The 24876-nt window shown below is 41.5% G+C and overlaps 1 protein-coding gene across 4 annotated transcripts in view; it reads left to right on the top strand.

The window, feature by feature from the left end:
* The first annotated feature begins 472 nt into the window (after positions 1 to 472).
* STK39 (serine/threonine kinase 39) overlaps positions 473 to 24876 on the top strand; it is a 281554-nt gene continuing 257150 nt past the window's right edge. For 3 of the 4 annotated variants that reach the window (XM_074337430.1, XM_074337427.1, XM_019727361.2), the window contains exon 1: positions 474 to 1202. In XM_074337430.1, coding sequence (XP_074193531.1) covers positions 575 to 1202 — 628 coding nt within the window. In that variant the 5' untranslated portion in view covers positions 474 to 574. Of the gene's footprint in view, positions 1203 to 24876 lie in introns of all 4 variants that reach the window. The other variant, XM_074337417.1, reaches the window with a different exon arrangement.

Below are 24876 nucleotides of genomic sequence, written 5' to 3'. Positions count from 1 at the left end.
GGTAACTTGGGGAGTGTTGAAAAAGCAGCAATTAATTAAGTTTTCAATGCAGTTTATTTATGCCGCAGTACATTGTGACATCCAGTATGCTCTGTAAAAGAAACGCCTGCTATCTGTTGACCTAACGGGTTAATGTGGCATGCAACTAAGGATATAGAACTTCAAATCAAGTGTGGAAATCTTTCTTACATTTCTTGTTCTAACTTCACAGGCCCTTACATCACCTCCCTGGGACCCAAGCGGCTTGGAACAAACGAATAAAGTCTGTGAAACCTAAGGGACCTAAGGAATCATGTTTCATTAAGCAAAAAAAGAAGGGCGGCGATTAGATTAGGCAAGGTGGGGAACGGATATTGGCAGGTAAAGCGTCGGAAAGTTACAACTTGGGTTATTTTTTAACTGGCGTCCTACAAACGGCCGGCGTGTAGGTGTCTCACTCGCTAACTTGTAAATGAACTTCAAGTTCTCTTTAGGTGGGGAGACTGCTGAATCTGAGAACCTGGCGGCAGTTCAACGACTCCGCCCTCGGGGTCCCCAGGCGGCATCTTCTGGAGGGGCGGACTGTCTGGGGCCGATGCGCAGGGAAAGCAGGAAGTCCAGGGATCGGGGGACGCGGGCCCCGAAAGCAAACACAAACCGGCCTTGGTCCCCTTGGGTGGAAACTTCCCCGGCCGCGAGCAGGGGGGTGGGGGCGGTGGGGCGGCGGTTCCCCTCGCCGAGGCAGAGAACAGCGCGCGCGAGGCTCGGGGCGCGCGGCGAGAGCGGCGGCCGCCGCCTCCTCCCCTCCCCGCCTCCGCCGGCGCTGCCTCCTCCCTCCGCCCCGCTCGGCCTCTCTAGCTCCCTCCCCTCGTGGCTGGCTCCGGCGGCGGCGGCGGCGGCGGCGGCGGGTGGGGAGGGCGTGCGCCGGCCGAGAGGTGTCGGCGGCGAGGGAAGGGAAGTTTCAAGTGGAAGGTCGTCCGCGGGCCGGCGCGTCCTCCTGCTCTCCTCCGGCAGCATCATGGCGGAGCCGAGCGGCTCGCCTGTGCACGTCCAGCAGCCCCAGCAGGCGGCCCCGGTGACAGCTGCGGCAGCGGCCGCGGCCCCGGCAGCCGCGACAGCAGCGCCAGCCCCGGCGGCGCCCGCAGCCCCGGCTCCGGCCCCGGCGGCGCAGGCCGTCGGCTGGCCCATCTGCAGGGACGCGTACGAGCTGCAGGAGGTTATCGGTCAGTGCGGTGGGCGCGGTGGGGCCGGTCCAGGCTGGGTGCCGAGGCCCGGCGGGAGGCGCGGCCGGGGGCGGGAGAGGGCGCGGGATGCTGGGCTTGCCTGCGTGCACGCCCCGGAGGCAGAGCGGCCGGCTTCGGGGCCTACCGGCTTCAACAGTTTTTTTTTTTAATTTATTTGTTCGTCTGTGAGCGCTGGTGCTGCAGGAGGCGGCGCGGCGGATGTGACTCGCACTGCAGACGAGCCGCATGCTGCAAACTTTTATCTTCCAGATCGCCGGGCCGGCGGTGTAGGGGGCCCGGCAACGCCGCCGCATCTCCCTTCACCCGCGCGCTGGGGCCGCAGCCCGTGGCCAGTGGCCACGCGGGCAGACAGCCGCGGGAGGGGTGGGGTTGCGGGGGCGCCGCCCTGCGTTTCCAGCGCCCTCGCGCCGCGCCCTGGGGCACCCTACGGGCGCAGCAGCGTCTCTGCTCTCCAGCTCCGAGCCTGTGCCCCTTGTCTGCAGCCTCTCGCCGTGGGTAACGGGGCAACGTAGTAGAAGTCGCGGAGGCCCAGCGTTTTACTCGAGGCCGGGAGGATGCTGGGCTCCCTCATTGACAGCCTCTCCTCCACGCCCGCGGTGCAGCCGGGCTCTCCGCGCCGCACGGGTACCCGCTTCTCTTCAGTGCCCGGGCGCGCCGCCTGCTGCCCAGCCTGCCGCCTGGGGAAAGCAGGCGTCCTGGCCTTCTGCCCTGCACCGGGCCGATGCTTTCCGCTGGTCCAGGGCCGAACAGCAAGAGTGAAACACGAGGCTGTCGGTGATCTGCTCCCTGCCTTTCGGTGCCTTCTAGTCGGCTCACCAATATCACCTTATCTTACATTTCTAAAAACCTGGCAAAGTCGAACGGCAAGAAGCCTGAGTTACTTTTCCTTGGGCCAAGCACGTGAAGGGCCAGGAGATTTGTGTTGACCCGTCCCTTAGAACCTTCCCCATTGGATCATCCCGTTTGAGAGGCCTGTTAAGCCCAGTTAGGGAAGCCTCCACGTAAAGTGGGCCCTGGGCTTCTAATCTTAGTGGCACTGGGATGGGATGCTGCCTTCCCATAGCTTAATATTTAAGTATGGTGATGAAAAAGGAATTCAGGGTATTTATCTTAAATACTTTTTTTGCTTTTCATTAAAAAAAACCTCCACCTCTCCTTTAAAAAAATTAAAACAAGAATTTTATTAGGTGTTTAAATGATCCTTTATCAGTTGTTACAGTGTGAATGAAACATAGTGCAGACTCAAATAGATAGAGAAGTATATAGATAAATAAATAAATAAAACATATGAAAAAATGATCAGCAGAACTGTAACCTAGGATATAAAAGCTTCAAATACCCTAAAATAGCATTTGTACATAAAATTCTTTGAAAAACCAGACTTTTCATAACTTGTGGCCAAAGACTCTCAGGGGATGAGTCTTGGTTTCATTGCCCGGATTAAATAACTTCAAGGGTGTCTGAAAGCCTAGAGTATTCCATGAAAACCCCTTGAACCTGGCATATAAGCCCCTTCATCTTTGCAGTTTTACTGCCTGCCCTCAACCCATTTGCTTCCTCCCATATTCTGCTTACGTTAATTGTACCCGGAATAGTCAGCTCTCCTAGGACACATCTGGTCTTCCATTCTTTGCTGCCTTTGCCACAGTCTCTTCTCTGAGTATCCATCATTGTAGTGAATCTCACTCAACTTCCACGGCCAGCCAGATTGCACGTTCTTGAGAAACCTGCTTCTCCGGAGGCAAAGTACTGTGGCTTCTCTTTTTATATTCCTTGGAGCATGTAACCCCATAGTTTTTATTTGCTCTACAAAATCTGAGGGCCTACTATATCCCAAGCATTGTGCTAGGTGCTTGCAGTATAGAAGTTAATAAAAATGGTACCTGCCCTCATGGACTTGAGGAATTTATGGATATAAATCTATAGGATGTGATCAGTGAGCGCTGGGAGACGCAAAGGAGGGAGTGACTCTTAGGAGAAAGAAGGAAGCGGGATATTATTACACAGAAGACTGTAGTTGAGCTGGATTTTGAAGTCTTGAGTAAGAGGTTGTACGGTGCTTAATTATTTCCATTGCTGCCCTCCCTAACTCTTCCAGGGTCTTATTTATCACTCTGTCTCCAGCACATAGGAATGGCCATAAAAGTTGAATGATGGTATCTGCCATATTGTTTTCCATAGGGTTGGGACCAGAATTTATTTATAATCAATTTATGTCTTTGTTAGTTATTAGGGTTAATATGCAGACTTTGCCGTTTTAAAAACATAAGATTTTGAGTTGACCAGTTTTGTGAACTGAGTAAAATCTTAGTTTAATTTAAGCGGTGGTATTAATTGCAGAGCTTCTTTCTGCTTGCAGTAACAGCATTGTTCATTATGATTGATCAGTTTAATAATAGCTAAAAAACAAATTGACCTGAGGAATTTGAGAACAGAAATAAATACTTGCTCATTATTTGTATCCCATTTTTTGCATGTTCACATTGTGGGAAGAGCTTTTCTACATTTTAAATTTATCATATTTTCCCAACGAATAGAGATGGCTTGTGTAGTGGCCATGTTATTGAAAAATCAAATTGTCAGAATAGGATTTCGTAAGGGCTTAATGTTTATAGGGAATTACAAACCCATTTCCGCTTAGTGTCTAATGCTAGTTGAGCAATTAAGAGTGAACTGTGGTTAAACGCACTTTTGCTTCAACATTACACGCAGAAGTTAGCAGTTCAAACACTGAACCAGTTTGGACATGAATGTGGGTGGACAGCCTTTGCGTCTCCCCACCATAAGGCAGGTGTCATCTGATAGGGCTCCAGCAGTGTGAACCGTGACCAGCAGGAGGCTCGGATGTGTCTGAGCAGAAGAAGGCCAGGCTGTTCTAACTTTCCAGCGTGGCACGGAGCACTTTTTGTTCATTTCCTTCTGCGCAGACGTTGGGGCCTCAAGATTAGGAGAGAATAGGTTTACTAAAATCCAAACAAAGCAGGTTCAGTTGTTTGAATTCTGCTTTAGAAAAATAAACAGGATTTTACAAGTCTAAAAATAAAGTTTTCTCTTTGTTATATTGTTCTTGTGTTGTAAAAGATCAATGGAGAATTTGTATTGCTCTTAGGGGTAATCTGGTTCCGAAAGTTACACATTACCTGGAAATGATGTAAAGTCTGTTGGAGGGAGCTTTATACTCAGGGGTTAGCTATGTTGTGAAATTATTCAATTATTTCTTTTAGCCATCAGTAGTCTTGTCTTCATAGATTTCAAATCTTTATATCTCCTATACAAGTAATTGTTCTTTGGAGGCTTTCTAGCCAGTTTAGACTCTTTAGGCTCATTAGTCTTTGTTCCTCACTTCTCTCCACCCTTCCCCCACATCTCACCCTCAAATTCCTTCTTTAGAAGTAAATATAAGGAAACCCAAAGATAATGCCCACTGAGAAATTGTTTGTTGGCGATATTAATAGTGTCACCTTGATTCCCCAAACAAAGACTAAAAGGTGAATCACGTCGGTGTTCACTTGGGCATCTGTAAAAGAATTGAACAACATCAAGGAACTTTTCTGTCAAAGAGTGGTAGTCATTGCAGATCAGTTTCTGTATTTGAATCAGGTAAGCCTAGCAAGGGCTGTCATTGTTGCTGATTTTCCTTAGAGAAACACTATAGAGTTGTGCCTCATAGTATTTTGATTTTCTTAGATTTTTTGCAGGATGAGCCTTTCTTCCTGTAGTTTTGCACTTGATTTCCCAGTGTTGTTTCATTTTGGTCCTGGGTACTCATTTAGAATTATCTAAAAGTAATACCTACCTACTTTGCAGTCCTAAGCAGACAAAAATAAATTTGATTCCCAGACTCCTAGGCATAGTTTGACCAAGGGATCCTCTGAGTACTCCGAGTACTTCCCTCCTCTGGAGAGAACTAAACTAACAATTCAAGTGTATTTTCCCCAGGCCCAGGTAGTAGGTGTGTGGCCAGGTAGGTCTTCAAGGAGCAACAGCCTTTCTCAAAATGAGATTTGCAGTAGTTCAGAGCACTCCTGCTTTGCTCTGTGCTCTCAGAGTTTCTGTAGAGTTCTGTGGTTTAGGGATTAGAAATGGTTTTATAGATGTTCTAGAGGGACCTTGAGGACAATGGGAGCTACACTAGATCGTGTTGTGTTTGTAGGACCTCAGAGGGCCAGCGCACTGAGTGTGTATTCTGGTCTCCCAGACCTTTAAACCGGGTTTGCTTTGCTGTTGCTGTCAGTTTGTTAATTTGTTTTTGTTTTTTTTTAACTATAAGAGGCCATAGATGCTTAGTCTAAGACAGAGCTTTTGATTTTCCTATCATTTAACTTTTTTTTTTAGTTAAAGAGGAAAATGTACATAGAAATGTTCTTTTTGTATTTTTAAAATTATTGTGGTAAAATATATAAACATACATAAGATTTACTATTTTAACCACTTCCTAAGTGTACAATTCAGTGGCATTAATTACATTCACAACAGAAATGCTCTTTCAAATATGCTGTTCAAACTACCACGTGGGAAAAATCTCTAGGAAAAAAACGGTAGAATTACTATGATACTTGCTTTATTGATTCATTTAATTTGTGACTGATAACATGAAATTTTCCCTGACTCTTGTAGTCTGCTCTAGACTACATTTTGATGGTGTTTGAGAATAAATTAAAACATTGCGGGCTCTGGAGTCAGACAGCCTGGTCTATTTCACATCTTGGCAGTGACAGTCACAGGCCTTGCGACCTTGAGCAAATTACTTAGATGTGTCTGCATTCAGTTTCCTCATTTGTAACACTGAGATGTTAAAAATAAGGTGCTGAGGGTTGAGACAATGTAAAGCCCTTAGAATAGTGCCTGGCACAGGGCATGCTCTCAATTAGTCTTAGCCATAACTACTATAAACCTCATTTGCTAATCAGATTCAGGTTATCAGGAGAGAACACAGTCGTCTCTGGCAAGATTTTGGAGTGGCTTGAAGAGTTTTCTCTGGTATCTACCCGGGAGGAAGCAGGAGGGAGATGTTGCCTGCTAGTCTCCTCTTTCCCATGGGTGGCTAGAAGGTGGCTTGCAGGGGGAGTGGGACTGGCTTCCCCTCGTACCTGTGTACCTCTACTGCAAGGAGGAAGCTGGAGAGGCCTGTGGAGCTCCTGGTGATTTGGACAGCTCAGGGGTTTAGGTGCCAAATGGCCCTCTGACAAGTGGTGAGAGCATCCTGCGGGAAGGTTGCTGGGAGGAACAGCCCATTATGAAAGGGCTCTGGGAACAACCTGCTAAGACTGCACTTTTCGTCCACCTCTGAATTTGCCCTGTGGAGGCTGCCATGCTGGCAGGAAATGCTGCTGACTAAAAGAAATATTCACTGTCCCAATGAGTGAGAGGACAGGGGCATTTGTTTTCAGATAGAGTCATCACTATTGCTCCCCTATCTTCTTCCTTCCCGCTCTGCTTTTCCCTCAGCTTATAAATATTCTCAAGTCTCTCTTATCTTGAACAACAAAAAAGAACAAAACAAGACACTCTTACTACTCCTTCCTCCTCAGGCTACTACCTTATCTCTTTCCTTCCTTTCACAGCTCGGCTGTTTGAAAGAGCCTCCCATTCACTTTTCAGCCCACTGCAATCTGGCTTCTGTCCTTTTGCTAAGAAACCAAATTCGCAATCTCCATAATCACTGTGACCCGTCTGTGACCAGAGCCAGTGGACACTGCAGTCCTTCTCTCTGTCTTCCTCTGTCTGCAGGATTTGGCACCATCTGTTAATTCTCCTACTTTCCTGCCTGCCCCTGCTCCAGGTTCCACTTCTCTGTATCAGAGGGTTCAACCACCACCTAAAATGCTGAGGTTTTGCCTGATCTTTGGATTGGTGTGTGGGCTCCCTTTTGCATGTGTTTAGATATTCCATAGAACTTCATACTCAAAATTAAACTCATGGTCTCTCCACTTTTGCTTCAATGCTAATTCTACTCCTTCAACATTCTCCATCTTCCTTAAGACCCCCTCGAGTATAAAACAGAAACGTGCTGGTCATCCTCCACTTTCCCATTTTCCTCCATCTCCCATATGGAATTGTTCATCAGTCTTAAGTATTCTGCATACTTGATGTCTTCTTTGATTCGTCTCTCACTCTTGGCCATCACCAGTTTAGTTAGGGCCCTTTATCAGTTCTCATCTGGATTACCAGGTTCCTTGTCTCCATTCTCGCTTCCAGCGCTCGTATGCATTGCTACCAAAGTGATGCTGCTGTACCCACATTTTTATTACCCCCAGGCTTCAGCAACCTTTAGTGGCTCTCTCATCATCCTCAAGATTAACTTGAAGCACAATGTTTAAGACCTTTTGGGAATTGGCTCTTGCCTCCCTTTCCAGCCAGACCTTGTCATTTCCATTCTTAGTACAGGCTCCCAGCCGGTGGGAACCTTTTGCATTTGCTGAAATGCTTCATGATTTTGTAACCTCTGCTGGGTGAGTTTTCCCCCTGCTTTGAAAACCATTCTGCCATCCTTCTTCCCTACGGTGTTTACCTATTTAACAGAGACCTCTGCCTCCCTTCTTAAGTCTCACCTTTATTAAAGTCTAGTATGCATGCGGAAAAGTGTCCACATCATAAATATATAGCTTGATGCATGTTCATAAGTTGAGCACACTCTAATCTGGCTCTTTTAAGACTCAGAGTAAATGATCTCTCTTCACAGAAAAACTTGCCCCTGAGCCTCCTTCCTCTTGGTCTCCTGCTATAGTGGGTGTTTCACCCAACAGTCCTCACACTATATGAAAATTGTTTGTCTCCTTGCCCATCCTGTTGCTAGATGTTAATTCCTCCTTGAGAGCAGCAATTTTGGCTTCCATACTCCACACCCCCTATTAAGGATTTGATAAATGTTTTCTGGATGAAAGTCTGAATTCTGGGGACACATCCTCCCTCCCTCCTTGTGGAAGAGGAGCATTGCCTGACTTGTAAAAATTTGCCTCCCTGGATCCTGAATATTTGATCTTGCCTGTGGTTAATGATGGTGCTTATTTAGTTGTGTTTGGGCCAATCAGCTTAAAGGGCTCTGTAGAAATTAGTTCATTAATCCTCCCAAATCAAGAGTAAGCACTTTGCGTGCTTCCACCTGCCTGTGTTGTGCAGGTAGGCAAGCAGGCAGAGGCCTGGCTTTTCTGAGGTCATCGGACTGCGAGGTGGCCTCTTTCGTCCCAAGGACCCAGGTGCCCTGCTGCAGGTGTGGCGTCGTTTTATGTGGGCATCATAGAGCAGGGTGGGAAAGCCCCAACACTGCTCTCCTTTCTTGACTATACCCATGATCTCTCTCTTGTTTATGTGTGTTTATATATAGCCCAACCTTGGAGAGTTCCGTGGGGCCTTTTGCTGTGTAGAAATTGGGACTGCTAGAGGAGATCAGGGATACAGGTGAAACACAGGGGCAGAATATCAGGACAGGTGGTTTCAAAGATTGTTACCGTGTGATGGCAGGAGTAGTACTTTTACCAATGACAAGGGACCAAGGATGATAGGATTGGTGTGGTACATGCTAAAAGCATAGAACTGGGTCTTTCTTTTTAAGTCAAAACCAATCTGCTAGTTGTTATAATTCCTCTATGGTGTATAGTATTTTCGAAACTTTTTTTTTCTGTTTAAATATAATTCTCCATGTAAGCACGTGAGATTTTACATGCCCCCTGCCCCACAGCTTTGTTTAAATTATACCAAGACAGCTCCGAGATGGTGGAAGTGATTCCAGTGTTTCAAGTGTTTCTTTTTCCAAATCTGCTATTCATTGGTCAAGTTTCTGCTACTAAAGAAGAATTCAATATATTAATTAAAATGGCATTTTAGATTTGGCTTAACTGGAAAGCAGAGGAGAAATAGCAGTCCTTTAGAGAATGGATTGGCAGTGCTTTAGTTCTAGAATTGATTTAGATAAACACTTTGGAATCTGATGTGAGTAAATGCTGATGTATTTCAAGTTTCTTCTCACTTGCCAAAACAGTTATTTGAGAATAAACTCTGGCTTAGCTTTAAGAAACTTCTTGGGTATTGAGGAATTAGATGACTTAACCCTTTAACCTGATTGTATATTTTGATATATGGGAAAACATTTTAAGATAGAAATTAAAAGATCTTAAAATAGTTTTATTTTCAAACTTCTCAGTAAGCGGCTTTTAGTATAACTCTCAGATGCCTAGCTCATTCAGTTCTTCCCTTAGGTAAAAGTATATGTTTTGGTGACATTTATGAGGTTTAGGTTTCTCAACCTTTGGTCACTACTAGAGCTATTTATCGGAAGAACTGGTATGGTAAGTAGAGATTGATGGCTTTCTGTCATATGAATTATAGATCTTCATTTGGGGAGTATTTTGGAAGCCAGTGACCTCTGACAATTCTGATACTTCTCAGAAACTTTATTGATGGTTTAGGTCTTAGAAGAATTTGTGATCTTGTTTTGAACTGGTAGCATCAGTTTGTGCCAGGGTTTGTAACAAAGGGCATTCCAATTGCTTTGGTTCTTGGCTTGTTTAGTTTAGGGATTGCAAAAAAGGATTATGTTTGCTGAATTGGTGCCTATTTGCCTGTCTTGTGTTGCTTACAGTTTAATATGAATTAACTGGTCCTTCCTTCCTTCCTTCCTTCCTTCCTTCCTTCCTTCCTTCCTTCCTTCCTTCCTTCCTTCCTAACTGGCAAGGTCACCATCACTTTTGCTTATTTATAGGGTGGCTCAAGAAAGGGGAAGAGAGTGCTCAGGGGAAGGAATGATAGATCAGTGCTGGCTTTTATAAGTCAGTTCCGAAGTGAGGAATGGCATAATAACATAGGGGGTAATGAAATTTAATTTTAAATTTTGGAAGAGACTGAAGAGAAAATCCATTCCTGCTCCTTTGTTTTCCAAATGAAGACTCTAACAGTCTAAGATGAAGAAATTTGCATGTGGTCCAAAAGTCCTTAGAATCTCAGGCCCGTGATTCCTACTCAGTTCATTATTTTCATCTGCTTCCATCACATTGATTCCTCATTGGTTGGAATGAAGAAGTTAAAAAAAAATTGACTCAATTAATTTTATAACTACCATTTTAATAAAGTAAATATATCTAGGCATATATTTCCCATGTAGCTATCATAGTAAACGTTTTATTTTTTAATTTTTTTAAGTTTTGTTTATGTCTATAGAGGTGTTAAAATGACGTCTCTCTCCCTCTCTCCCCCCATGATATATATATATATATACACACATGTATATATATCATATTTATATATATATACATATATATATATATATTTTTTTTTTTCCCTTCATCAGGGTATACTTATTTAGCACATAAGTCAGGTGAAAAAAAGCTTCATTTCAACCATCATCTTTTGCCTGGTCTGGTACAATAGACTGTATTTTTAATCTTTGGTTATAGCCTGCCAGTGCAGTGAGGGGGAGTTTGTGTGTGTGTGTGTGTGTGTGTGTGTGTGTTGGAAAGTAAAGGGTTGAGGAGCAGCAGGTTGAGGGAGAAGAAAGCATGTGAAGCAGATGTACTTCATGGCTGATCATTACTGGAGCAGAGCTCCTGCACTAGAGCCAGGTATCTTCTGCCCAGCTGAGAACTTGGTGACAGAGCAGCAATAGCATTCCTGTCAGAGTGTCTAGCTCTGAGCAGTCCAGTGTGGTAGCCATTAGCCACATGTGACTATTTAAATTTAATTAAAATGAAATAAATTATTGACGGGGAGAGGGATGAACAGGCAGGGCACAGAAGATGTTCAGGGCAGTGAAACTACTCTGTATGATATTATAATGATGGATATACATCATTGTACATTTGTCCAAACCCACAGAATGTACGACACCGAGAGTGAACCCTAACGTAAACTATGGACTCTGGGTGAGGATGATGTCTGTCAGTGTAGGTCCATCAGTTGTGACAGAGGCATCACTCTGTGTGTGTGTGTGTGTGGGTGTATGTGGGCGGAATGTTGATAATGGGGGAGCATGTGTCGGGGCAGCAGGTATATGGGAATTCTCTGTCTTTTTAATTTTGCTATGAACCTAAAACTGCTTTTAAAAAATAAACTCTTAAAAAATTAAATAAAATACAGTTCCTCAATTGCACTAGCCACATTTCAAGTGCTCAGTAGCCAATTGTTGCTAATGTACCTGAGGAACTGTATTTTATATATTTATTTTTAGGTCTGTAATCCACATTATCCAATTAGGTACTTTGTTGGATAGGGCAGATACAGACTATTTCAATCACCACAAGAAGTTTTATTAGACAGTGCTGGATGGTAATTTCTCAGAAATGTAAGAAAAATGTTAATGACTAAATGTTGTTATGATGGCTGTAAATGGCATGAGACCACCTCCTGATAACATGTTATGGCCTTGACACTGATTTAGAAATACACAGGCAGTGCTACCTGATTAAAACACATTCTTTCATTTTTACTCTATGCTCCAGTTGAAAGCTCATTGATTCATATTTTCAGAAGAACAGTTATTATTATTATTATTATTTTTAATATGTGGTGAAACAGATATCCCTGTTGACATAGGGAGATGGTGTTTTTTATTTTTGTTTATTTATTTATTTTTTTATTGGGGAATATTGGGGAACAGTGTGTTTTTCCGGGGCCCATCAGCTCCAAATCGTTGTGAAGGGTGCAGCTCAGCTCCAAGTCCAGTTGCCGTTTTCAATCTTTAGTTGCAGGGGGCTCAGCCCACCATCCCATGCGGGAATTGAACTGGCAACCTTGCTGTTGAGAGCTCACGCTCTAACCAACTGAGCCATCCGCTGCCCCCATGGGGAGATAGTTTTGAAGCATGAGTTTTTATCTTACCCACTTAACTCATTCTGGGATGTTCTTGTGATTACTGTAAACACAGAGCATCCTTCCAAATGAAATCTGGTATTTTCAGAAGTATCAAAATGTTACATTTTCTTAAGATATCACTTCAGAGTCTTGGGGTTGGATGTGGTAGACAGAGTCACTTCAGTTTATCTTTTATGTTATGAAGAAGGAACTGCCTGAAAGGTTTTTGTTTTGAAGAAATTTCAAAGAAGTTGTGAATTAACTCTACGAAAAATAATATCTATATCAATTTTAGTCACTTAAATTGTGTGTTTGAATCATGGTCACTTCTTTCCCCTTGAGTTTAAAGAATTTTGGTATATGAATAATTAAAGGATTAATGGTTTAGCCCAAGTTATATATCACAAAGTAAATAAAACATCCAGTATTAAGTCAGTACCTTAATAGAAATTCAAACTCAGTAACCACTGTTTGTATAGGGTCCCTTCTTTGTTAGGAAAGGGAATTAATGACTGAGGGGTGAAAAAAAAAATCAGTGTAGGGAGATTAACTGGGTTTAATTTGGGGCAATTCAGGAACAGTCTGTACTTTCTCATGTTTAGTGTCCCCTGAGTGACCGAGGCCGTAAAAGAGAATGTTTTACTATGTAATCCTTTTTTATTTTTCCTTGTAGATGCCCTTTCAAGTTTCTGGAGTCCTAAATCCATTGCCTGACCTTCAGCAAGTGTTGTTGTGGAAACATTTTTAATATGGCACCTTTCCTGGGCACTTGGGTGGTTGAAATAGGGCTAGGAAAAGTGTTTCTGTGTAGTTTGAAATTGTGATCATTAGGACAAACTGAGTATTTTTGGCATAAGGCAAGATCAGGGCTAGGTTGTTTATCTTTACTAAAATAATTATTCTTTAGTTGTTTATTTCAAGGGCTATGAGATAATGTCCCTCTTAGTTCATCTATAGCCATTTTCCTGTTTCCATAGAAGCAGCAAGACTTTTTAAGGGATATAATTTCACATTCTGCTCTTTATCGCCCATTAGAAATAGACAATATAGGCGGCTTTGTAGCTTATATATCTACTTAAGTAGCCTGAAGGTCAAAGGATAACTGTCGTGCATTTATTAGGATACGTAAAAGGGATAACTGACGCCCCGTCACTAGGACAGGTAAGGGGGATAACTGACGCCCCGTCACTAGGACAGGTAAGGGGGATAACTGACGCGCCGTCACTAGGACAGGTAAGGGGGATAACTGACGCGCCGTCACTAGGACGGGTAAGGGGGATAACTGACGCGCCGTCACTAGGACAGGTAAGGGGGATAACTGACGCCCCGTCACTAGGACAGGTAAGGGGGATAACTGACGCAGTCACTAGGACAGGTAAGGGGGATAACTGACGCCCCGTCACTAGGACAGGTAAGGGGGATAACTGACGCCCCGTCACTAGGACAGGTAAGGGGGATAACTGACGTGCAGTCACTAGGACGGGTAAGAGGGATAACTGACGCCCCGTCACTAGGACCGGTAAGAGGGATAACTGACGCAGTCACTAGGACAGGTAAGGGGGATAACTGACGCGCCGTCACTAGGACAGGTAAGGGGGATAACTGACGCCCCGTCACTAGGACGGGTAAGGGGGATAACTGACGCCCCGTCACTAGGACAGGTAAGGGGGATAACTGACGCCCGTCACTAGGACGGGTAAGGGGGATAACTGACGCAGTCACTAGGACAGGTAAGGGGGATAACTGATGCCCCGTCACTAGGACAGGTAAGGGGGATAACTGACGCCCCGTCACTAGGACAGGTAAGGGGGATAACTGACGTGCAGTCACTAGGACGGGTAAGGGGGATAACTGACGCAGTCACTAGGATGGGTAAGGGGGATAACTGACGCCCGTCACTAGGACAGGTAAGGGGGATAACTGACGCCCCGTCACTAGGACAGGTAAGGGGGATAACTGACGTGCAGTCACTAGGACGGGTAAGGGGGATAACTGACGCCCGTCACTAGGACAGGTAAGGGGGATAACTGACACGCAGTCACTAGGACAGGTAAGGGGGATAACTGACGCCCCGTCACTAGGACAGGTAAGGGGGATAACTGACGCAGTCACTAGGACGGGTAAGGGGGATAACTGACGCAGTCACTAGGACAGGTAAGGGGGATAACTGACGCCCGTCACTAGGACGGGTAAGGGGGATAACTGACGCCCCGTCACTAGGACGGGTAAGGGGGATAACTGACGCCCCGTCACTAGGACAGGTAAGGGGGATAACTGACGCCCCGTCACTAGGACAGGTAAGGGGGATAACTGACGCGCCGTCACTAGGACAGGTAAAAGTTACAGTCAGGCACTTGTTTTGCTTGTGCTTATGGGTTAAGTCCATTTAGTGTCCCATATTAAGAATTAATTGTTTTCATCTGTATGTTGTTGTTTAAAAATTAAATATTCCTTTCCTCTTGGAGCTACTTGGAAGCAAGAGAGTGACAAAAATATGAAAGGTGATCTTTATGAGGTATGACTGACTTTAAAATCGATCATATCAGCATTTGTTGTATGTACAAGAAATAATTGTTTCCTTCAAGGGGACATGATGGGATGGTGTCCACTTAGGTTTAGTAGCTGCATTTTATTTTAAATTTTAAAAATTACCCTTTTCGATCAGCCAGTCTATGAAGAAATGAGACTGATTTTCTAGTGTGACATTAATTTTCTCTAAAGATATTTCCAAAAATGTTTTAAGTGGTTGTAACTTTATTGGACTAACTATATGACTTTGCAGAATGACTCTAGCTTGAACAGTGCTGTTAGTGTTTTAAAGGGAGCTTCATGTTACTGTTGTTTTTAATAGAATCTGCATTACTGCTTCATGGAAGTAGTGAGATTATCCAGGACTGTGCTTTGAGATGACAATGAGCTGTTTGTCTGGAGGAAGGGATGGCAAAAGCAAAAGCTGACAGTGGACTGAGAGCAAGCATGTTGAGGGGTGGGGTAGGATTCCACAATCAGATCTGTAAAGCCAGAGACAAGATGGGGTCACTGAAAAGCAAAGACTAACACAAGGCAGCAGAAGACCTCAGCCCTGAGCAGGAGTGAGTAAGAGAGAGAGTAAGAAATCATAGGCATATGCAAGTTTAAAATTTGCAGGGGTTCAGCAAGGGGTCAAGGCAGGTAGGGACAATGTAATTTTTCCCAGAAAGTTTTAGTGGCAGCATCTTGTTGAGGTGGGCACCTCATTTGAAGCTTTGCCTTCAAGAGTGCCTCTGACAAACTGAAAGCCTGAGTTCTCTGAGTGTAGATTTTGATGGTCTCTGTATCAGCTACGTATAGCTGTGTAACAAACCACCCCCAAATTTAGTGGCTTAAAATAATGAGAATTTTATGCGTATTTGCCTCCGATTCTGTGGGTCGGCAATTAGGGCTTGGCTGGGCTGGGCAATTTGCTGGTCTGGCCCAGGGCCAGTCCATGGCCAGCTGGGCTGGGGTGACCCATTTTAAGGTGGTCTCACTTGTGTGCATTGTGGTTGGTGCTGGCTGTTCCTCTGTTGCCACTGATTCCACATTCTCAAGGAGGCTCGCCTGTACTTTATCCCTTGCCTTTCTGCAAGGACTCTTGAGGCCTATGCTTGGTAGTCACACAGCGCCACTCTGCCTCATTCAGTTGTCTAGAGCTCATCACAAGGCCAGCTCATATTTAACCTCAATTGATTTTCCCACTTGTTGGGAGGAGTGATAAAATCACATGGCCAACGGACATGTGTATACAAGGATGGGAGGGATTCTTATAGCCATCTTTGCAAGCACTTTACCACAGTAGCTTTATTTAGCTCGAGGGTGATGAATATACAATGTTTGTCATTCATTGAACTTTTGTTTTTTGCTCATGGTGGGGGAGCTCAATGCCCAGTGACCTTCAGCCCAGTTGTTGCAGTGCGGCAGAGTACAGGTTTCATAAACTAGTCTGCTGTGTGAACTATCCACCAGAGTGAGTTTTTGCTTGAAAACTGACTTTAGAAATGTATATAACTAGGTTACAAAAAAAAAAAATAAATCTGAAGATGTAGATTCTAATGTGACATTTGAAGGGTGAAAGCGTGTGTGTGTGTGTGTGTGTGTGTGTGTGTGTGTGTAATGTTGATCTGTTTCAAAGGTCTTGAGGTGTTTTATTCCAGACTGACATTCTTAAAACTCAACACCACATTAAAAATATAGATTGTTTGCATGCATATGTAATTATTTCTCCTGCTACCTAGAAGTCAGTGAACTAGATCTATCACAGAACTAAAAATAATGTGTTGTCTATGGGTCATCACTCAGTTTAAGGATAGATTGTTGCGTAGACAATTAGGAACATTTTTCTGTTCTTTGAAGTCATTCCAGCAATATTTTACTGCCAGTTTTATAGTCAGTTTTTTTTTCTAAAGAATTGCCAGCCTATTAAGATAAAATGAGAAACGTAGTAACAGTTATTGAGAGAGTTTGCCCTGTTTTCTTTAGTTTATCATATGCTAGTGGTAGAAATAGTAGAAGGACGAGAGATATACAAGTATACCATTTATTAAATTGCAAAGGTTCTGGTAAAAGCCGTTATCATAAGATATATGCTTTTAGATGTGGGGAGAGGGTTGAATGTTATCTTTATATATTTACCAATTTAAATGCTAAGTGACTTGATGTTTATTCCAAAAGGGAGACAGAGCTGCACAAGTATTATAATTGTGGAGTGTCCTTTCTGTGGTTCTCCAATGCCTCTTTCTCATGTAAGGAAGAATGACTGAGAAAGGGATGTTACCTAGACCTCTGAGTTATAAAAAACAACAACTCCAAGCCTATTTATTTTAAACTTCCCAAATATTATACAAGTAATAATAGACGGTCATCATAAAAATTTGTATAATACAGATGAGTAAAAAGGGGGAAAAGTCACCAGTTACTTCATCACCCATGGCTAACTATTCTTTGAATTTTGATTTAGGAGTATAAGTTTAAAGGGGATAGGACTTTTAAAAAAATCAATTAATAATTTTGGAAATTGATACTTTTTAGCGTTCCCATTACTATTAAATTTAGTTTGAGTAAGAAAAATAAACCAGTCTTAATACTTGCTTGGCAAAAGTGATTTGTTTATTGAGAATTTGGTACACACTGAGTCAAGCATACTTTATGACTACTGGACAGAATGCATGTATGTATTTTTCTTATGCTTAAATGTTTACAGAACCCCGAATATAATCTAATCTTACTGCCTATATGTTACCATTTAATATTTCTTAGAAGTATCTGTTAGGGGATTAGAAAGAACAATCAGTAACCACAAGATTGCCACGGGGATATGAAAGTCAATTTGAGGAATGTAATCAATAATGTTGTAAATTTTGTAGGGTATCCGATGGACACGTGTCTCATTAGGGAGACCACCTCAGGGATGATGTAGATGCCTGATCACTGCACTGTACACCTGAAGCTGAAGCTGAACAATAATGAATGTCAACTGTAGTCTTACATATATATATATGCATATATATACACATATATGTATATGCATATATATATGTATATATATAGTTACAAGAAGCGGAGTACAGCATTAGGAATAGAGACAGTGGATATGTAATGGCTCTGTGCGATGTCAGAGGGATAGTGGTTGGGGGGAGGGGGTTATCACTGTGTGAGGGATGTAAATGATAAACGTCTAACTATTACATTGTTTTGTATACCTGAAACTAATAAAAAAAGAATAAAATAATAATAATAATAATAATAATAAAATATCTGTTATACCTTGCCTTTGTCCTCTGGGTGATATGGATCACCTTCTTCTGATATTTGGTCCTTTGCTGACTGGAAGTGAAAACATTTTACAGAAAGTTCTCGGAAAGAGGAAAGCTAAGAGTAAGTTTCTCATTGTCTGGGTGCATTTGAGCCCAATAATGACTTCTAGATTTCATACTGACCTTTCATAACAAACCTAGAGCTGGCAGTGGTAGAATTTTCTAGGTTGGTTAAATATGTGATATCTTTTTGTAGAACTGGCTATTGATTTCATGGACGTGTGGGAAAAATGAATATCTATTAATTTAATTTGATCTGAATATTGAGTTTTTTGTCTTTTAAATTTCAAGGATTTCATAGTATTTTGAACAAAATAGCTATTGACATGACTAGCCTTTATTTAAAAAGTTTTTAAACTACAAAGATATAATAAATACTTTCATATCAAGTAGGTGAAAATAACCCTCACTTTTCATTTCCCAGAGATACCTATCTCCATGGTCATTTTGGTATATATCGTTCCATATGTTTTCCTGTGTATACATATACACTTAGATTTTTCCAAAATGCAATTATCATACATGTAATATGATAACTATGCATATTATTCTACAACTTATAAATTTTACTTCTGTAAAGTAATATATATTACCTGCATATTTTACTTCTGTGTGTTTCTGAATATATTTGTAGTAAAATATACACATCACAAATATTCACAGCTATCATTCTAAGTCATTTCTCATAGAGCCACCTCATTTAAAAGTAGGCCAATTTATTTCTATTCCAGGTCCATTTCTATTTTATGGATGTACTTTACTTAACTAATCCTTTATTGATTAACTTATTGGTTGTGTCCAGCTTTCAATATTTCTGTGGGATATTATCCAGAAATGGGATTGCAGGGACAAATGGTATTGCAGTTGTGCTTTTGATAGATACTGTAAACATTTCCTCCAATTGTTTTGCTAATTAATCACCTTCTTAGTTGCTCCCATTTCTGCCTTAAAGGTAGAAGCCAGTTAGACTGAAAAGGCATCTTGCCTTATCTCCTACTTGACCCAGACCTAAAATATTTAAGACTAGGAGAAGAAAAGGGTAGATGGGGTAGGGTGGTGGTAGATTAGAAAAGACAAAAATTACCATCCGAGTTTAGGAAATTAAAGTTGCATCATTTTATGGACGAAAAAATTGAAATATTATGAAGTTTGATACTATGAACAAATTTATGGAAAGATTTTCTGAATTGGTGAAAAGTCTGGTGTATAGAATGTAAAAAAATTGATTCATATACAATTACAAGTTACAAGGACCAGAGTTACAAGGACCAGAGACTCACTAACATGACTTCCAAGCAATAGGGCATTATTTATAGATAGATGTGGGACTAGGGAGACCAGGAATGTCATTCATATTCCCAGGTTTTACAGCAATCCGGGAAAAACTGAGCATCCAGGTCTTGGGGAATTGTAGTCAAACGTGTTCTCATGAATCCTGGATGCACACAAGACCTCAGCAGCAGGAAGTTTTGGATCCTCACTTCTTGGTGCTCTAACCTTGGTGTGATTTGGCCAATCAGTATGCATCTGCGTTTGTTCATGGCTACCTGTTCATCTCTTCTCTATCCTGCAGTTTCTGCCAAGTCGGAATTTTGGCTCATTCACAGTCCTTATGGTCCTTCTAGGTTCTCTCTTCTGCTTTCCTTTTCAGCCATAGCTCCAGCTTCTAATTGCTGGATTCTCTCTTTATTTTCCAATTTTAATTCCAAAGATTGAGAATTCAGTTTTTAGCAGGGTCCCTGCATAGGACACCTGCCAACCTGTGAACTGCTGCCCAGGTAGTGTCCTCTGATTAAGAGCTGCGAAGAGTGTAATATTTGAAGCTCCTGCCTGGGAAGGGGACTTGAGTGTTATGGCAGGTACCACGAGTTAGTATTTATGTAGCATTACCTTTAGGTAAGGAACATATCCAAAATGTAATCCTGATTAGTATACTTTGTTGTTAAACGTACACATACACACACGCGCACACACACGTATGTATATGCTTAGATACAACAGGCTTTAAAAGCGGTTTATTCTTTTAAGTCAGTAAATACCTCCCTGGGAAGCAACCTCGCCTTTTTCCATTTGGAGTGTAAATTAGGACAACTTGTGCCTCATCTCAGTTGTAAATTGTCTTCAATTCTGAAATACCGATGCCTGGATCATAAAATATGGTCATGCTTTTTCTGCTGGACTTGCAAGTACTGTGAAATAGTTCATCCTGTTTATGTAATGTCAGTGAAGTTCTGAAAAATATACCTGGAACCCAGTACTGCTGGAACAACTCATTTTCCTTACATGAGTAGTTTTATCTCAGATGTATCTTCTCCATGTATATTGGGGAGAATATCTGGCCCTCCCTAATTGTATTAGATGTTTGGCACTCCAGTGTTTCAGAGATGAGGAGTTTTTACTATTTCTCTGGATGATTTCTCTAAGCTGCTTTTTCTTCCTGAGGGTCACAATCAAGCATCCCACTCTACCCCACCCTGTTTTTCTTAATTCTGTTTCCTCCTCAACCCTAGTCTGCTTGTCTTTCAAAGTAGTACTAGCCAGTTGAATGTTTCAGTGACTCTTGAATACCTGAGTCCTTAGCTTTGTTTACCTATGTCCCTGAGCATCTCAAAGGGCAGTTTCCTGGTTATTTTTAAAAATGAGGACCATGCTCATAAGAGGCTGTCTTAGTTTAGTTTCAGATCACTTGAAATGTAGTCTGATTTGAGAGATAGCATTTAAGCTGTTTACCAAAAGGTTTTGATTATTATCATCTTGTAGGAATTTTTGTTGGGTAAAAGAAAAACGAACAGCATATTATTATTTGCCTTTGGAAAAGACATCCAAATGGTCTTAGTTCATTTTGGAAAGTTTCTTCTGGTGGTCTTGAATTCTGTGTTTTAATCTGCTTTAAAATGCCGTTTAGCATATAAGCAAAATTAATCATTGTTTTATTAAAGGCTGTGCAATGCTCTTTGTTATTTAGGGGAAAAATATTTTAATTACTTTTTGGATAGGACATATGTAATTTAGAGCTTTCATTTTGACAGCCTGGTCTTAGCTGATAGGTATGTTAATCTCTATTTGATTGCTTTGGTGGGGAGTTGAAAATCACCTCGTGCTTGGCTCAGAGTGCCTTCGTAAATGTGCTTTCTTTTGGTTTTCATTTTGTGAAATAATAAAGTGAGTTTTCCTGCATGTTGTTTTATTATAGATTTGACTGTTTATCTGATTACCAGATTTAAATAAAAGGTTTAACCTTTTTCCTTTTGGCTGTCCCTTTGTTTATCCTTATTTTTTCTTTTAAATGCTGGTGTATGTGTATATATACAGTGAGCTGCCCTTTCATCAGTTATTTTGTAGCATGATACGGCTCTAGGAAAGTGAATTTTTTGTTTCTTTAAGAATTTCCCATTCTTTTCTATTTAGATTTAATTTTCATTACACTCTTTTCTCTCTCTCTTTGAAAGTGCCAAAGTGTGTGTAAATATGATTACACCTGTTATATATGATGATATGCCATTTTTTATGTTTATGGAGGCAAAAGATGTATATATATATCTATATCTATATCTATGTCTATGTCTATATCTATATCTATATCTATATCTATATCTATATCTATATCTATATCAAATTATATATGACCAAAGAAAAATTATGGGTAATCAAATTATTTGACTTGAGGACATGTAAAGGTGATTTAAGCTGACAGGATGATTCTGATTCAAATTTATGGAGCACCTGCTGTGTCACAATGTCTGGACCAAGTACTTTACATACTTTATGTCTCATCTTTGTCTTATTCCTGCCAGATTGATATGATTATCCCAAATTTACAGATTAGGAAGCAGAGACTTGGGTGATCAAATCCTTTTGAAGGTGATCCGAACCCAGTGATGTCTGGTTGCAAAGCCCCTGCCCTTTCCCGGGTTCCTTTTGCCTCCTCTGCTTTTGCTAATAGGATTCTCAAGCTATCAGGGCAAGGAGTTAATTTCTGCAAGAAAGGTCCCTATTTTTAAAGCAGCCTCAATCACATGGCAGAGCTGAAACTTGCCTATCAGGCTAACCTGGGCTTGCATCCCAGTGGCATCATTTACCAGCTTTGTGACTGAGCCAGTTTCTTGGCCTTATTGTGCTTCATGGTATTTCATCATCAAAATCAGGACCACTATATCGGCCTTGCAGGATAACATAATGCATAATAAATTACATATATTGTGTAATAAATACTGATGATGATTCTAATAATAGCAGTTAGCACTGAGGAGCTAGTACCGTGTTTCCCCAAAAATAAGACCTAGCTGGACCATCAGCTCTAATGCGTCTTTTGGAGCAAAAATTAATATAATACCCAGTATTATATTATGTTATAATAATACTGTATTATACCTGGTCTTACAGTAAAATAAGACCAGGTCTTACATTAATTTTTGCTCCAAAAGACTCAGTGGAGTTGATGATCCAGCTAGGTCTTATTTTCGGGGACATAGGGTATATATCAACCCTAGGCTAAAGGCTTTTCACAGTTAGTTCATTGAATCGTCACAACAATCTAATGAGGTGAGTTCAGTTATCCCTGTTTTACATACAGAGTCCTCAGTGTGTGAAGGCCGTTTTTATTTATATTTTCTACACCAGTGTACCCTTCCATTGGTTTGGATAATTGAGTATTCACTGACTTAGAGGATTCAATAAACTTTAATTAACAAGTACTATGTGGTCATTAAAATAGATAAAGTTTCTCCCGCCAAGACTTTTATTTTAGTGATAGCTTTTTACCTAATATTTTAGCAGGTTTCTTTTGTGTTGTTAAAAAGGATTAATTTTATGATAACTCAAGCACTGATTTAAACATTTCACAAGCAGGAAAATCATGGACAGAAGTGCCTACATTCTAAACCAACGTTTATGTGTCCTCAGAGAAAACTATTACTTTGATAGAAAGGGCTCTGGAAATTATATGAGAGGATGAGGAATCTTTTAAAATGCCCTCTACTATCTGACCTCTCACCCTTTCTTCTCTATCATACAAAATACCTGAATTTCATCAATCAATAGTTGTATAAAGCATCAGTCCTCATGGCCTGTCATCTACCTATCAAAGATGGGGACATGGAGAGGTTTAAAAAAGTTATTAACATTAATGCTGAAGTGTTGACAACTGTAAAGAACACCGGACTCTGGCAGCAGACTCAAATACATTTCATTATAGAAGAGGGAGAGAATCGGAGGGCTTTGCTCATGCTCCTCAACATTGAAATCAGACTGAAAAATTCAGCCCAAACACCAGGCTATTAAACATTGAAAAGGGGAAAAAAAATTATGCAAACACACCCCTGTCTAAACACTCCCATAACAGCCTGGGATCTCCTGGCAGGTAGTATGAGGCTTTGTGTCGGTTAAGAAAGTCCTTCTTCACGTGTTGGAGAAAGTGGAACCATGGTTCTCAGAACACATAAAAGAGGATGAGGAGAGTGAATAGTCTGTTCTTTAGAAAGACCTGAGCACCTGTGAGCTGGCTGAAGGTCAGAATTGAAACCTCCCTGCTTTTGCTTGGTCAGAGGTAGGTTGGTTACCCTCCATCTATTCATTTGGTGTATTTTGAGCTCTGGTGTGTGACAGGCATTGCTACGTCTTGGTGACATAAAGAGGAAGGTCCCACGGGGTTTGACTTTGAGGAACTTAGAACGTCTACAGGAGAAAGCAGACGGGGAACCGATTACACTCCGCTGGGCTAATTCTCTAGCGGATGTGTGTAAAATTTAGAGCTAATCGCCCCATCTCCAAAGTCCTTCTGTCTTTTGTCAACAGCATGTCACATATTTGTTGTCAGAATCCTAAAGGAAGGGATTTGTGACATGCCTGCCACCTGCTGCGTGTTGCAGTTTGTTCCAAGGCAGAATTGTAGGAAGAGAGAGGATTAATGTTTTGATCAATCTTGTTAATTCTCTTTGTTAAAACAATTTCTGAAGTTCAGTGCTGCCTATACAAGCAAGGGTTAAATGCTAACAACAAATGGCTATATATATGACTTTTTGATGTGCATGTATTAACATCATGCTTTTATTTTATATGTAAACTGTGGACTCTGAGACAGTCAGTGTTTAAACTTTCAACAAGGAAGAGAAATAATGAAAAGGAACAGTGGTTTTTTGTTTTCCCAGTAAGTAAATTTATCATTGTTCTGAGAACTCAACAAATGACCACAGGATGTGAATTGAATCAAGTTGTGCCTTTGAACAAAGGTATCCTGGTTGTAGTGGAAATTTTTACCTCCCATTATCCTGTTCACATGTCTCCCTGTGCTGAAATGAACACTGCGCTATGATTTAACCGAGTTAACAAATAATAATTTCAGTACAAAAGAAATGGACTTGGGAAACAAAAGGAACTGTCATTTCTGATTCTGTCTTCTAGATCAACTTTCAAAATCAAAGATTTTTACCTTTTCTGGAAAAATAATTTTCTATGTCAGGTGGCCCACTTTAAAATATAACCCCTTCAGTGCAGCCTAGATTTAATTGGAGGTGCTGTTTGATTGGCAGTGAGTCAGGGTATATGATCTTACTCTTCCTCAATTGCACACATGTACAATTATATGTATTATCTTTGACAATTTAAATAAGTTTTTTTTCCCCATCCAGGATAAACTAAAGCATTTAGTGGAGAACAGTTTCGAACTAGAACTTTCCCTAGAAATATTGGCTTTCGTTTTGTGGACTGTTTTTCTTGATCTAATCAAAATGTCTTGCTTTTGATATTGATGTCTCTTTTGGCATTGCTTGTACGTGTCATCTCTGAGAGAAAAGTAAAGCTCTGTATCTGTGTTGCTCGTCATTTCTTACACTTCATCAGGGCCATATTAATAGCTACTCTGCCAAGTACTTTACACACACATTTCATTTAATACTCATGTCAAGCCAATGAGGAAACCAAAGCCGGAAGAGTTAAAAGATTGCCAGGGTCAGATTTAGTTTGTGTTTCTTCAAAGACCATACTCTTCACCATTACTGCTGTGCAGCGTAGAGTGGTTTTCTCTTTGTCTCAGGAGAGCTTTC

The sequence above is a fragment of the Rhinolophus sinicus genome, linkage group LG01 (genome assembly GCF_036562045.2).
Source record: "Rhinolophus sinicus isolate RSC01 linkage group LG01, ASM3656204v1, whole genome shotgun sequence".
Lineage (NCBI taxonomy): Eukaryota > Metazoa > Chordata > Mammalia > Chiroptera > Rhinolophidae > Rhinolophus > Rhinolophus sinicus.
This window is presented reverse-complemented; position numbering and strand designations above follow the sequence as displayed.